The sequence below is a fragment of the Diplotaxodon limnothrissa genome, linkage group LG1, assembly GCF_057381915.1.
Source record: "Diplotaxodon limnothrissa isolate DT_005_m linkage group LG1, D_limnothrissa_male_GT1.1, whole genome shotgun sequence".
In the NCBI taxonomy this organism is placed as follows: domain Eukaryota; kingdom Metazoa; phylum Chordata; class Actinopteri; order Cichliformes; family Cichlidae; genus Diplotaxodon; species Diplotaxodon limnothrissa.
Window position 1 is genome coordinate 28037888 of NC_140596.1, and position 15214 is coordinate 28053101.

At 41.4% G+C, this 15214-nt stretch overlaps 1 protein-coding gene across 2 annotated transcripts in view; it reads right to left on the reverse strand.

The window, feature by feature from the left end:
* Window positions 1-1897: 1897 nt before the first annotated feature.
* Window positions 1898-15214, reverse strand: part of pla2r1 (phospholipase A2 receptor 1) — a 31410-nt gene continuing 18093 nt past the window's right edge. For both annotated transcript variants that reach the window (XM_085356412.1, XM_085356404.1), the window contains 12 exons: window positions 15048-15151; window positions 14827-14963; window positions 11106-11223; window positions 10850-10989; window positions 9940-10081; window positions 9515-9750; window positions 5902-6094; window positions 5642-5776; window positions 4566-4688; window positions 4314-4490; window positions 2357-2392; window positions 1898-2115 (listed from right to left, as the gene is read on the reverse strand). In XM_085356412.1, coding sequence (XP_085212538.1) covers window positions 1898-2115; window positions 2357-2392; window positions 4314-4490; window positions 4566-4688; window positions 5642-5776; window positions 5902-6094; window positions 9515-9750; window positions 9940-10081; window positions 10850-10989; window positions 11106-11223; window positions 14827-14963; window positions 15048-15151 — 1759 coding nt within the window. The remainder of the gene's footprint in view (window positions 2116-2356; window positions 2393-4313; window positions 4491-4565; window positions 4689-5641; window positions 5777-5901; window positions 6095-9514; window positions 9751-9939; window positions 10082-10849; window positions 10990-11105; window positions 11224-14826; window positions 14964-15047; window positions 15152-15214) is intronic.

Below are 15214 nucleotides of genomic sequence, written 5' to 3' on the forward strand. Positions count from 1 at the left end.
GCTCAGGCCCATGTTTATGCAATAATTATGCAATTTACATAAATATAAAAAGGGGTATTTCCAACATGGTAAGAAATGAAACCAACTCCATTATAAAGCGAAACCCCAAGTCAAATTTGAATTTTATTTTTTTTTTTTTTTTACCAAAATCAGTATTATCAGATACAATTAAAAAAATATTAGAACACATTTACATTTAAAAACATATCAAATTACGAGTTTAAAAATGATATTAGGCTATCCCATTTGAGAAACTTTAAATAAAAAATAAAAATAGGACAAAGGAGTAAAACATGTTCCAGAATTATGTTAGAAATTTAAATACTTAGCCAAAAATCGGATATTTTTAAATTACGGTGTTGTAAAAAAAAAAAAAAAAAAAAAAAAAAAAACCTAAAGAAAAAAGTTGACGTAGTCAACCGTTAAATTTTAATTTGGAAGGTGGTGACGTTCTTCTTCCGGTTTCGCCCTCAAGTACCGTGAACTTTCTGGTTATTTTCTGGCGTCTTCCTTTCACATACCCTGCCCAGAAAGGTATTTCGCACCCACTCGGTTGTTTCCCTGAATAATCGGGCTTTCGGGTGTTTTTTCATCTACTATGAAAGTCCCGTGACAGCTAACAGCTGATCACCTGTCCTTTCATTTCTGTTTATTCTCTATTATTTCACCAGCTTCGTTACCGATAATTACTGCACACACACCGAGACGTTTGTGCGTTTTACAGAGATCAACAAAACACCGGGTGATTATTAAATTATTACTTAAAGGGCACCATGTCAGGAAAAAAGTTTGCCCTCAGGACAGTGAAGAAATTTATCAAGAAATTGTTTCAGGGTGAGATCATAAAACATAACAGATAACATTCAAGGGAAACCGATAGGCACGAATGGTTTCCTTTGATAATAAAAAAGGACAATGACCTTTATGGCCCTACATCATTACTATATCAATAACATTATTCCCCAGGCAGTCTGTAAGGACTCTGATCTCTGTCCCTCACGTCAATCTAAGTTTTTAGATTTCTTTCTGGTAAAAATAGTAATGCCCAAAAGACAAAACATAGTTAAATACGAGATGCACAACCTCACTGTGGTTTCTGCTGGCATCTTTTAAGTTGGCCGTCTAAGAGGAAGTGTGGGTTTAAGGTGATGAAGCAAAGAAAATAACACCAGGCAAATTGAAAGTACAGTAAGTAATAATGAAACTAACAGAAACCATTCAACCAAATTCGATTTATTAAAACACAAATAAAACTGTGCAAAACATATATCCCTCTGTGTTCTTTTCGTCAGCAGCCAGAACCAAGCAAATCCATTCAGTCCCAGTACTTATTTGGTCATGACCAACATACAGCACGTACACATGAGAGAATAAAAAATGACAAAATAAGTAATACTGACAAAATACTGTACCATGCATACAGACCCATCAACAGAAGTCTGAATGAACAAAGCATCATTGTAAAGAATATTTTATCATGAATCGTACTCATGCTTGACAATGAAAGTGACTTTTTGCCCTGAAAAGAAGCCCAAGAGCATGTCTTAAATTATTCTCCTTAACACTGTTTACAAATCATAACAGAATAAATCCCGGATGACATCAAACGGAACCTCTTCAAACAAGTCCAAAGCTCTTTAGCGTCCCTTCTTGGTCTGTGTGATCTCTTAGTCCGTGGCCTTCAAGTGTCTTTGCAAGTGTTTGGTGACCTAAATGGTGCGAGTAAATGAAAACTAGAGACGCGCTCGAAACTGCTTGCCGTCATCATCTCACCACTGTCCTGAGGAGTCAGCATCACAGTTTTACAGTGCAGCGCGGCATCCGTAGCTGACGGTGACAAGGTGACGGAGCACGGGAGGACAGCAGAGGCTTCGAGGAAGAAACAAGTCAACGCGTGCTACTCTCCCGAGGGAGGCTCCAGGTCTGCGATGAGAACGTTTCCATCTGACTCCGTAGCCTGCGAGTCCGTTTGCCTGAAATAAGCGCTGCCGAGCGTGGGGAGCCGCTGGAAACGTCCGGAGCTCCTCTTGTACAGAAACCACATTACCCCTGCCAGCAGGATAAAGATTAGCAACGCTGCCAGCACAGCAGCGGGGATGACACCGTGATGCAAACCTGAAACGCACAACAGCAGCTCTTATGTAGTCGTGCTCTAAATTTAATGTGTGAACCTCTTATTAAATAGCATGCAAAGGGCTTAAACACTGCAGCAGGAATCGCGGTCAGCATGTTTAGCCACATATTTGAGCTTCCAGCTGAATGCGGCCCTGCAACATGAAACAGCGTCCTCACACATATCAAACCTACGGAAAAACATTCAATGTTTTTAAGTTATTTAGCTTGAAATGCACTTTACCATTCAGCGGTTTCACTTCCACCTCAGTATTTCCATCTGGAAAAGAAATGCACAACCGTTTTGAACTCATCAGGTGAGAATATGCAGCAAAGATCAATAAATAGGAAAAGTTTATGCTTTCAAATGTTATGTTACGGTGCAGCAACAATTATCAAAAGAATCAATATGAACATTTGATTTATTTTAGGTCTCAATAATGATTTCTAACCATTTCTATAGAGCTAAATATATAAAACAAACAGACAAACAAAGAAACCTGTGAATCCACCACAATGAACCAGTAAATACAAGTCAGGAGGGATTTAAGCTTTTATGTTGTTTAGTCCATGGTATGACCTCAACATCCAAATGCTGCTGCAGAAATTGAGAGTCATCAGACCAAGCAACATTTTTCCTATTTTCTAACGTCTAATTTTGGTGAACCTGCGCAAACTGTAGCCTGACAGGGGTGGCACCTGGTGTGGTCTTCTGCTGCTGTAACCCTTTGTTGTGTATTCAGAGATGTGCTTGTAACCTGTGGTTATTTGACTTTTTATAAGTTTGAACAAGTCTGACTACCCTTCTCTGACCTCTGACATCGACAGAGTTTTTCAGTAAGCAAGAGTCTGTTAGTCTCATAAGAAAGGACTTGGGCCCACTATCAGCTAATGTACATCCCCATGTAAAAGATCTTGGTTTCATTTTCGATTCTACCCTCAAGCTGGACAAACAAATAAACTCAGTTGTTTGTGGCATTTTTTTCCAACTCAGGAGCATTTCTAAACTCAAAAATATCATCTAAAGATCTGGAAACCGTTATCCATGCCTTCATATCATCACGTCTTGACTACTGTAACTCTCTCTATTTAGGCATCTGTCACTCAAGCCTGTTCCGCCTGTGTATATGTATACATGTATTTTATGTTCACGTATGTGTGCTTGTGTGTGTATGTGTACACTTTTGTATATGCATGTGCATATGTACACATACATGTATATTTCTACAAACAAGTATATATAAGAGTCTGCCTGTGTGTGTATATATGGATGTGTTACAATGTTTTTTATCTTATCTATTTTTATTTGATTATATTGTCTCTCTGTTCACTTTCACTTTGGCCGACACTTGATGTCCTTTAAATGTGCTATATAAATAAAGCTGACATGACTTGACAAACCATTTTTGCAGAAACCTGCTGCTTGCTATTTGCTCTTTTTAGGGTCATACTCGCTAAAGCCCAGATCCCAGTAGTTAGTCAGCAGTTTCTGAATTACTCAGATTACTCCATCACCATCACCATCAACCATGACACGTTTGAAGTCACTTAAGTCATCTTTCTTCCTCATTCTGATTCTCAGTTTTGAACTTCAGCACGTCTACTTTCCTATATGTATCAAGTTGCTGCCATGTGACTTTCTAATAAGATATTTAAATTCATATATTAATGAATTAAGTGGGCAGTGAGTGTAATGCTCACAGTTTCTACACATGCCTCCTGTGGTAGTGTTCTTTAGGAGCCACAAATTTAGTTTCCAGGCTGTTTATCTGTTTAGAATGAGCACAACCTTCTGCATAGGGTTATAGCACTTTTAACTATCCTGCCTTCCCTGTTTTGAAGTTTGACTTGTCCACGTTGAGAGCATTAAAATGAGCTGCAAACACAGATGAGCATGGATGGATGGATTTCCAAGAGAAAGCAAAATACTTCACCAAATAGTTGCTTGCTTGATTTGTGTTCAGAAGGAGCTGTTTGGCTGCTCTACTGTTTTCACCCAAAACACTGAAAACTGGCTGTCAGTTGGAAAGCCAAAACACTGAGCTGAAAGACGTAGAAATAATATTTAGAGTTTGATTCAAGGAGTTTACTTTTATGTCTTGTATCTAATCTTCTCTGTACTCCACTTTTGTTATAATGTCAGTTCTTTTATTTTCTTTGTGACTTAGGTGCAGATTTTGGGAGCCTCTGATTCACGTTACCTGAGATGATTTTGCAGATGAAGCCAAGCCGCTCTGTGCACGGTGTAAAGTGCCAAGTACCATCAACTACCCTAGTAGTGACACAGGAATCCTCAGTCAGCAGCTTGGGGTTTGGACCTTTGTGGGGCCAGTTGGTGTACTCCATTGGTGAACCATCTACCCAGGCCATAGAGTCAGCTAAAAGCAGATTCCTCACTTTAATGACACGACATTGTGTTTATCTGATGGTACAGAAAAGCGACTGACTCTTACTGTCAACATTGAAGTGCATCCCCAACCATAAGGTCTGGGGAAGGAGCCTCGATGACCAGAGCTGCTCCATGATGAAACGGTTCTCTGTCTCATCCTCAATGGTCAGGACATCGGAGGTGTTGACTAGTGGGTGACAAAAACAGAAACATGACACACTCACGATAATTAGTGTTGCAAAGGAATGCGAATATGACGAAAATATTTATTTGCTTTCTTACTAAAAGGCAGACGTTTGAATTTAACCTTCATTTTTCAATGCAATATATGAGCAGATACGCTGAGAATGCTAGCCTGACTTAGAAGAGATAGAAGATAGGAAGCAGGGTGAAACAACAACTTGGCTCTGTCCTGTTATAACTGTGAAGTTGGCAGGCGAGAAGAGACGTCTTAAGGAAAAAAATCAAAGAAAATACCAGACAAATAACCCGCCGCAAAAAACAAAACAAAACACAGCTTAACTTTACACTTTACTTTTTATTGCTGTGGGTGGATGTTATCTTTGCAGAGAGACAGGCTCGTTGTTTCATCCTGCTTCTGAACTTCTTGCCAAGTTCAGCTAAGCTTCATTAATCTAGGTGCTGCATGTGGTCCTACAGTGCTGTGAAAAAGTATCTCCCCCTTTTCTGATTTCGAGATTTTTTGTCAAACTCGGATGTTTCAGATAAACAAGCACATTTTAATATTAGAGAAAGATAACCCGAGTAAACACAAAATGCAGTTTTAAAATGATGGCTTCAGTTATTAAGGGAAAAAAGCTCTTCAGATCTATTTGTCCCTATTTGAAAAAGTAGTTCCTCTCCTTGGTGAATCATGAATGAACTGGGATTAACCACACTTAATTTCACTAGCCACACCCAGGCCTGATTATTGGCAGACCTGTTGAATCAAGAAATCACTTAAATAGAACTTGTCTGACAAAGTAAAGCAGGTTAAAGAAACTCAAAAAGCAACACGTCATGTCACAGTCTGAAAAAACAGCTGAGAAATAAGATAATTTACAGCTATCGGTCTGGAAACATTAACAGATAGCAGCTGCGTTGGTAGTGACTGTAAGTCATATCCGACGAATAGCTTACCTTTATTCCTGCAGTGCTCTCTTGACTTCTCAAAACTACGTTTCTCCGCCACGGACTCAAAGCTGTAACAACCATGTCCAAATTTCACCCATGTGGAGGGACACGCCATCACATTCGCGGTTAACGGTTTATTGCCTGCGAGGGACAGCAGGAGAAGGCAGGAAATGGGTATTTTCACACATTCCGCTGTGAACTACAGAAACCAAAAGCTGAATAGATGCAATGTCGGGTGCACGGATTTTCACTGAAGTAGCACCGACTTGGCTTGGAGGGACTTTGGGGAACATGGCACAGGGCTCCTGGCAGCAGTGTTTCACAGTCAGCTCGCCGCCAGCCTCCATTCACGTCCATGTACACGCACTCGCCGGTCTCAAAGTCGTCATCGTCGTCGGCTGCGTCCCAGTGCGTGTACACTGTGTCGCTGCCATCCGACCACTGATAATTGATGCCGCTCTGTAAGGAAGCACAGTCACAAAGTGTCAGTCATGACTTAACTTTAAATAAGAAGCAACCAAAATGTTCCTGCAATCAGTGCTGACGCTCGCGTGGATAAACTGTCATTAGCGCTGGCTTTCTACCAGTGTGTCAGGTGTATTTCTTCAGCCCAACACACATTTTATTCTATATTTTACTGCATAAACAGTCTGTTTGACCTGCTCCCCTCAGGCAGGAGGCTCCGGTCCATTCGCACCAGAACCTCTCGCCACAAGAACAGTTTCTTCCCCTCTGCTGTTGGACACATGAACAATAACCACATGACTGTCCCCGCCACTAACACATGACCCTACGCTGTGTCACTGCATCATTTCATGTCTGGCACTGATCACCACCTGCACTCATGTATATATCTTTCTACGTAGCACTCTTAATTCTTATTCTCATGTATATATCTCATGTATATCTCATGCACATATCTTTCTTTCTACATAGCACTTTAATTCTTATTGTTTGCACTGAAGCACCGCAGCAAATTCCTAATGTTGTAAACCTCAACATCTGGCAATAAACCCATTCTGATTCTGATTCTGATTCATAAAACCATCTGTTGTGTTATATATTTAAAAATAAAAAAACTTTATTTAAGGAGATATATGTTTCTGAGGAAGCATCTAGCTACCGGTCAATGTATTACTGACTAAAATTTGCTAATTGAATTTAATTCAATTTCTTTATACAACACCAAATCACAACAACAGGCGCTTGAAGGCGCTTTATACTGTAAGGCAGACCCTACAATAAAAATGAGTAGCTGGCTTATCTTTAACATGAGTAATAAAATACATATAATAGAGGAAATCGGCTCCTCACACACACTGTGTTCATTTGTCTCGACGCTCACGATATTTTACAGTGGCTAGGAAGACTGACGGGAAAACACGTGCCCACGAGATCTCTACATGGGCAACACGCCAACAGAAGTCTCACTAAGGAATAAGACAGTGATATTAACTAGAGTGACGTCCTCTAGTAAACGATAATCAAATGCTTTTGCTTCAACTCCGCTAAATCCCACACACCCAGAAACGTCTAAATATCACTTCCCTTTGTCAGCAGAAGTCCACAGCCTCACCTATCAGGAGTCACAAATCAGATCCCATGACACTGAAACAGGTCCCTTTAATCTGATTGTTCAGACTGTTAGAAAGTAGGAAGTTGGCACACAATGCTATCTCAACTGTGTGACAGCAGTACACTATATATACACCAAGGAGGATATATTTTTTTGGTTGTGTTTACATGTGTGAGGCTCATTCTGGTTGTAAACATAACGGTTTGAAAAGTTTTTAATGCATTCTGCTAAAAGGTATGTAGTGTGGGTTCATGTTAAGAAGCTATTAAAGGTTGGCTTCCATCCACCGAAGTCTTCAAGGCCAACTTAATGATTTATTTAAAACTCACAAAAAGCCTTATAAGTGTGTTGTGTGTAACATATAGAAAGTAGTGCATAAAGATTTAAAATGTGATCAACAGCTTTATGGAGCTATTTAAGACTGTTTCTTACTGCCAATGTTTGTACCGACAACATAGAGGCATACAGAGAATAATGTATGGGGATTCTAAGTATCACGTTTTAGTTTTCCTTCAAATATCATGTCATATTTGATGTCTGATATCACTTTTGCATTTCATGTCTGCCTTTCTTTCAAGCAGATCCCAAGATGCTTTATTTTTTCTGGACTACAAAGATCTTAAAGTACATTTAAAAGGAGCAAGGAAAACAAGGTGAATATATACAGTGGGGCAAAAAAGTATTTAGTCAGCCACCGATTGTGCAAGTTCCCCCACTTAAAATGATGACAGAGGTCAGTAATTTGCACCAGAGGTACACTTCAACTGTGAGAGACAGAATGTGAAAAAAAAATCCATGAATCCACATGGTAGGATTTGTAAAGAATTTATTCGTAAATCAGGGTGGAAAATAAGTATTTGGTCACCTCAAACAAGGAAAATCTCTGGCTCTCACAGACCTGTAACGTCTTCTGTAAGAAGCTTTTCTGTCCCCCACTCGTTACCTGTATGAATGGCACCTGTTTGAACTCATCATCTGTATAAAAGACACCTGTCCACAGCCTCAAACAGTCAGACTCCAAACTCCGCCATGGCCAAGACCAAAGAGCTTTCGAAGGACACCAGGAAAAGTATTGTAGACCTGCACCAGACTGGGAAGAGTGAATCTACAATAGGCAAGCAGCTTGGTGTGAAAAAAATCAACTGTGGGAGCAATCATCAGAAAATGGAAGACATACAAGACCACTGATAATCTCCCTCGATCTGGGGCTCCACGCAAGATCTCATCCCGTGGGGTCAAAATGATCATGAGAACGGTGAGCAAAGATCCCAGAACCACACGGGGGGACCTGGTGAATGACCTGCAGAGAGCTGGGACCAAAGTAACAAAGGTCACCATCAGTAACACACTACAACGGCAGGGAATCAAATCCCGCAGTGCCAGACGTGTTCCGCTGCTGAAGCCAGTGCATGTCCAGGCCCGTCTGAAGTTTGCCAGAGAGCACATGGATGATACAGCAGAGGATTGGGAGAATGTCATGTGGTCGGATGAAACCAAAGTAGAACTTTTTGGTATAAACTCAACTCGTCGTGTTTGGAGGAAGAAGAATACTGAGTTGCATCCCAAGAACACCATACCTACTGTGAAGCATGGGGGTGGAAACATCATGCTATGGGGCTGTTTTTCTGCCAAGGGGACAGGACGACTGATCCGTGTTAAGGACAGAATGAATGGGGCCATGTATCGTGAGATTTTGAGCCAAAACCTCCTTCCATCAGTGAGAACTTTGAAGATGAAACGAGGCTGGGTCTTCCAACATGACAATGATCCAAAACACACCGCCCGGGCAACAAAGGAGTGGCTCCGTAAGAAGCATTTGAAAGTCCTGGAGTGGCCTAGCCAGTCTCCAGACCTCAACCCCATAGAAAATCTGTGGCGGGAGTTGAAAGTCCGTGTTGCTCGGCCCCAAAACATCACTGCTCTCGAGAAGATCTGCATGGAGGAATGGGCCAAAATACCAGCTACTGTGTGTGCAAACCTGGTAAAGACCTATAGTAAACGTTTGACCTCTGTTATTGCCAACAAAGGTTATGTTACAAAGTATTGAGTTGTATTTTTGTTATTGACCAAATACTTATTTTCCACCCTGATTTACGAATAAATTCTTTACAAATCCTACCATGTGGATTCATGGATTTTTTTTTCACATTCTGTCTCTCACAGTTGAAGTGTACCTCTGGTGCAAATTACTGACCTCTGTCATCATTTTAGGTGGGGGAACTTGCACAATCAGTGGCTGACTAAATACTTTTTTGCCCCACTGTATACAGTACATAACAGATAAGAGGATAGAAGGTACATACGTCTACACTGTACAGTCCAATCCAGTGCGGCGCTCCCAATCTATTGACAAGGAAAGTAAGGAAAGCCTGGTGGTAGGCATCTGTAACGCTCACAAGGTCAGAATCATGGCCTTTGCACTTATTCATCGCGTCGTACCAGCTCAGGTTGCCAGTCACAACCTTGTAGTTGCGGTTCCTGTACTCAATAATTTCTGGGAGAAGGTGGTGATACGAGTGGGTGGGGCGTTTGGATGGATCTGTGACAAGAAAGCAGGGAGGAGTGTGGGGAGAACTCAAGGTTCAGCATGATGGATTAGTTCATACACAGCTAATGGATCGCTAATTAGCTTTGCCATCCATCCATCCATCCATCCATCCATCCATCCATCCAAACCTTCAGAGCAAAAAACCAAAAACCAAAGATAGAGAACCTGAGGGAGCCTTACCTTGAGGTTTCTGACATACAAAGCCATACCCGCTCTCGCTGCACTTCTCGTCGTACCACTTCCCCGTCAGGTGGAAGTTGTGGTTGTTGGACAGGACAGTACACAGAGGCTCATCAGTATATCCTTGGAGCCACGTGTCTTCCTGAGAACATAAAGAACCACTACTAAAGAACTACTGACAATAGCACATTTATTAGCATGTGTCACCTCTGTTCACGACAAGCTCGTTTCAGGAACAATGAATCACTACCTCCCAGTTGACTGCCCCAGAATCACCTGATTTTCTTTAATACGATAACTTTAGTATATTTAATAAAGTCAAACAAAATTTTAGACTTAAACTATGAAAATGTCACGACTTGAGCCCAAAAACTGCAATCAAATCAACTTTATTCATACTCCAAGTGTCTAAAGCCAAAGTAATGAGATGAACGAATACATTTTGCACAGCTTTAATGAATTATTCTTTTTTTTGTATTCTTCTTCTGGCTGCTCCCTTTAGGGCTGCCATCATCTCACTCTTTCCCCTCATCCTCCTCTATCAGACCAGCAGTCTACACGTCTTCTTTCACTACATCTATTACTCTTCTCTGTGGTTTTCCTCCTTTCCTAATTGGCTGGCAGCTCCATATTCAACATCCTTTCTCCGCTATCCTTCCTCTGCACATGCCCAAATCATCTGTGCCTTCCTTCAAATCTCTGCACTGGAAGGGCCAGTTTTACAGCAGTGGGAGGTGCTATTTCTCCTTATCTAATATAAAATGACTGTAACTTGGATGTACTAAGCTCTCACAGGACAAAAAGCAAGGTACTTCCTACATATTCACACAGTCACAAGCTCATATATTAAGAATATGCTAGCAGTTCTAGCAGTTAATAAAGTGAACTTCAGGTATTTTCTACAGCTTACATTGAGAGGGTTCTTTGGTTCTACTGGAGACCAGTTGGTGTAGCTGACTGGCCTCCCATTGGTCCATTTCATGGTGTCCTCATCTCTCAACCCAATCCACACACCTACAGCGCTTCCCTGGAGAAACATGGTGATGAAGGCTACAGAAATGATGACATGACAGGAAAAAAAGTGGAAATAAAGCTGTTTGTCTTCTCAGGCAGTGATTGTGCAGCGAATCATTGACGCATGGTTGTGCAGTTCACTAAGACTCTACCTTGTTCAATCTCATCTTCTATGGCAACTAGCGAGCCTTGAAAAGAAGAGCAGATGGACTGGGCATCTTTCCAACTCTTTCCCTCTTTTGGACTGGTAGGGAGGTGAAGCAGGAGACACTGCCAACACACACAACCACACACACAAAACATGAATGCAAATCCCAGATCACTGACAGGACTGTTGTTTGGAGTGTGCACGACTCAAAGATACAGAAGTCAAAGCATGTAGGAGGGAGGAGGTAATGCAACCACAATGTTACTGGTTAACAAAAAGGGAAAGTTTCAGCAACAAGAGCTCTGCTTCTTGATTCAATTTGAGAGAAATCTGGTCGCGTTACACGAGGAAATGACAGCGTCTCTGTTGTATTTTGAAAGCAGTTAAGGTTTCTCTGACTAAGGAGTTCAAGCCCCATTAACTATGAACCAAAAGGTTGAGTCTCTTTGTTATTATCGTGTTTCTCTCCCTTCTAGTACTGTGCAAAAGTCTTAAGCCTCTCTCACCTCTCATTTTTTTGGAGTTTTCGAGGAAAGTAGGAAATAATTGCAGCAATTTTTTAAATGCATAAACATACATGGAATTATAGCATATAAGGCAAAAAAAATAAGAAAGGCAACAATTAGATACTTTCCAGATGGCATTAGATGTTGGATCAAACTCCAACGCTACTTTTCTGCCTTCATAATTGCATTAATTTTGACAACATTCCCAACATCCCTGTCTGAAATCCAGTCCAGTCTCCACCGTGTTTTACAGATGCCACCAGATGTTACAGATGTTGTACCTCTCCTGATCTTCTATGTAAACACTGAAATTTGGATTCACTTCATCAGTCCAGTTCTTGTGTAATCTGGCATACCTCAGCCTTTTCTCCATGTTTCCCTTCCTTAGGAATGGCTTCTTGACAGCCACCCTTCCACTGATAACATTTCTGCTGAAGCTTCAGTGAAAAGTAGATGGATGAACTGAAGGGTCAGATGCATCTCTCAGATCCTGTGTCAAGTCTTTACCAGAATTTTTCCTATTGCATTTATTTCAAAATAATCGTTTCGATGATGCCAAAAAATCCACAATTTAAACAATCATTCATCATCGATTGATATGGCTTCATGTGAGCATGTGCTGGTTCTTGTGAGGTTGATGCAGCTCGAGTGCTGTCAGGGTGGGGGGTGGGGGGAAGCTGCTCTTTAAAAACACAACAGTCCAGAAACAGTGAATGGAAACACAAACATCCTACTTTAAACCCAAATGCAGCTGGGAATTTAGAGGAAGCACAGACGGTAAAATGAGCCACTTTTGCGCAGTTTGCTCTTCGTAATAATAATGTGGTAGCAGTGTCGAGTAGTGTGCAATACACAGATTGTCAACAGATGCAAACATTTTATTTCCTACACACCTAACACAGTTTATTAATAAGATATACTGTACATATTACTTAACAGTGAACAGTTACAGATTGCTGAGGTGACTGAACTGGCAGATTGCCCGGTTCCTCTGTGATTAGGGCGGTGACAGCAGGTTTGCTTTGAGAGGCAGTAACTGCCAAAGCAGATGATTTACTGAAAAGAGCGACTATTATTTCCTGCCTTTCATGTTCGCTGTAGCGGTTTTTACTCGGTGTTCGAGGGTGTTTAGGCTACTTGTGGGAAATACTTGCACACATTTGGTTTTGGTATCCCTGCCAGCATCTGTGAGCTCTTCTAGTAAACGAAATGCATTTGTAGAGAAGTGGCTAAAGTGCAGCTGCAGGTTTTTGGGAAGTTATCTTGCAAGTATTCACCTTCTCACCTTTGTGAAAAGGGGAAAGCTGTGAAAGGCCATGGGTGTCAAACATTAGGCCCGGGGGTCAGAATCAGCCAATACTCCAACCCAACCCACTGGACATCTTTGGGAAATGTGAAGGAGGGAAAAGACTTTGGACATTTAACTGTATTTTCATAAATCTATATTTGAATATAATCTATCCACAATAGATATTTCTGGGTTTTTTTTTTACAATGTGTCCACAGTACAATAAATAAATAAAATAGAAAAGTTTTGTGAATTAACAAAAACTTCCAGCTTTATAATAACAGAAGAGTCTGGGCAATGAGCTACCAGAAGTTTTTTCTGTAATTTTAAATATTTATTTTAAGAATTGAAGCCCTGACAGTCATGCTGACAGATTGCTTTGGTTGCTTTTTTAAACATGTGGTTAAACTGTTGAAATTGCACTTCTTTTTCTTATACTGACCTATTGCAGGGATTAAATATGTAGCTAAAGTTATTTATACTGACAGAAAGGGGATTTTTACTGGTCCGGCCCACTTAAGATCATAGCCCGCTGTGTGTGGTCCCTCATATAAATGGCTCTGATATCCTCGCATTAGGCAATCGCTGTGTGCAAGTTTGATTCAGTCCTGACCAGCATGAGGAGCAGCAATTGACTGTGGCATAAATTCATCTGGTGGGATAAACTAAAAATTACAATGTTGCACGTGAAGATATAATGTATTTTAGGTATGACACTGCACAAAAGTATTATAGATATATATCTAAAATTTTAGTTGCTGACAACAGCATTAATAAAAGCGCACATATGCACACATTATGAGCTGCTGCTATTAAAGATATGCCAACTTAACAAGCTTAGAGAGCTGCAGTGTCCTTGCACGAATCACCAGATTAGGAGAGTTACCACAGACTAATGCAAATGTCTCATTATCTGTATTTGAATATATGCGTGCATGTGTGTGAACAAGTGTTTATAAGGAGCTTGGAAAGAAAAGCGTCTGGACTTCTTTAAGTTGCTTGAAGACGTTTCACCTCTCATCTGAGAAGCTTCTTCATTTCTAAGAGTCAAAGGGTGGAGAGTCCCAGATTTCAGCCAGGGTTTCGGGTGAGCTCATTGTGAAACCTGGCCGCCCCCTATCATGTGATTTCCTGAGGTCAGATGGCCCAGGGTGTGAGTGGGTGTTAAGGCGTCTGGGAAGGGAACTCAAAACTGGATTATAGATGGCAGAGAGTTGGTGTCGTAAACCACCGCCTCTGTTCAAAGATGGTCGCTCACAGTGGACATAGATGGCTTCTTTCACTCCTCTTTCAAACCATCTGTCCTCTCTGTCCAAAATGTGAACACTGGCATCCTCGAAAGAGTGACCTTTGTCCTTTAGATGCAGATGAACTGCTGAGTCTTGTCCTGTGGAGGTGGCTCTTCTATGTTGTGCCATGCGCTTGTGAAGTGGCTGTTTGGTCTCTCCAATGTAGAGGTCTGGGCATTCCTCGCTGCACTGTACAGCATACACCACATTGTTAAGTTTATGTTTTGGAGTTTTGTCTTTTGGGTGAACCAGTTTTTGTCTGAGCGTGTTGCTAACGCCCACTCACGCCCTGGGCAATCTGACCTCAGGAAATCACATGATAGTGTGGGGCCAGGTTTCACAATGAGCTCACCCGACACCATGGCTGATTGTGACCCACACCCGTTTTCACACCTTGGCTCATGTGATTAGGTAGAGGATCATCAGGGGATCCTTTGTCCCTCTTTGGGGGGTCACTCCCACTGGGTTTAAATCTGGGACTCTCCACCATTTGACTCTTAGACCTGAAGAAGCTTCTCAGATGAGAAGGGAAACGTCTTCAAGCAACTTAAAGAAGTCCAGACGCTTTTCTTTCCAAGCTCCTTAGACTACGATGACCTGGATGACTGAGAACCTTCACAGACAACAAGCGTTTATCTGAACCTTGTGTCCAAAGTATAGCCATTTCTCCGGGCATCGTCCAATGTAGTGCGGTTCCCGGGGGGTCTCCACCACAGATACAGTTTCTCTCTTGCACACGTATCCATGGAGATCACTGCATCTGCTCAGTGCCCACTTCCCTGCAACGTGCAGAGCAGATCTCAGCGCTGGCATAGGGTAATACACGCAAACGAGGGCGAGCGTTTCCATGTGCACGCGCTTACCTGACGAAGAAGACATGGTGACACACGCCCTTCTTCTCCGAAGATCATCGCCAACAGCCACTTCATCAAATTTCTGAAAGTCTACTGTAGTCTTGTCACTCCACCTGCAAATGAATACATGAAAAAAAAATTGTTAATGAGGATTGTTACACGCCTGAGTGCTCTCA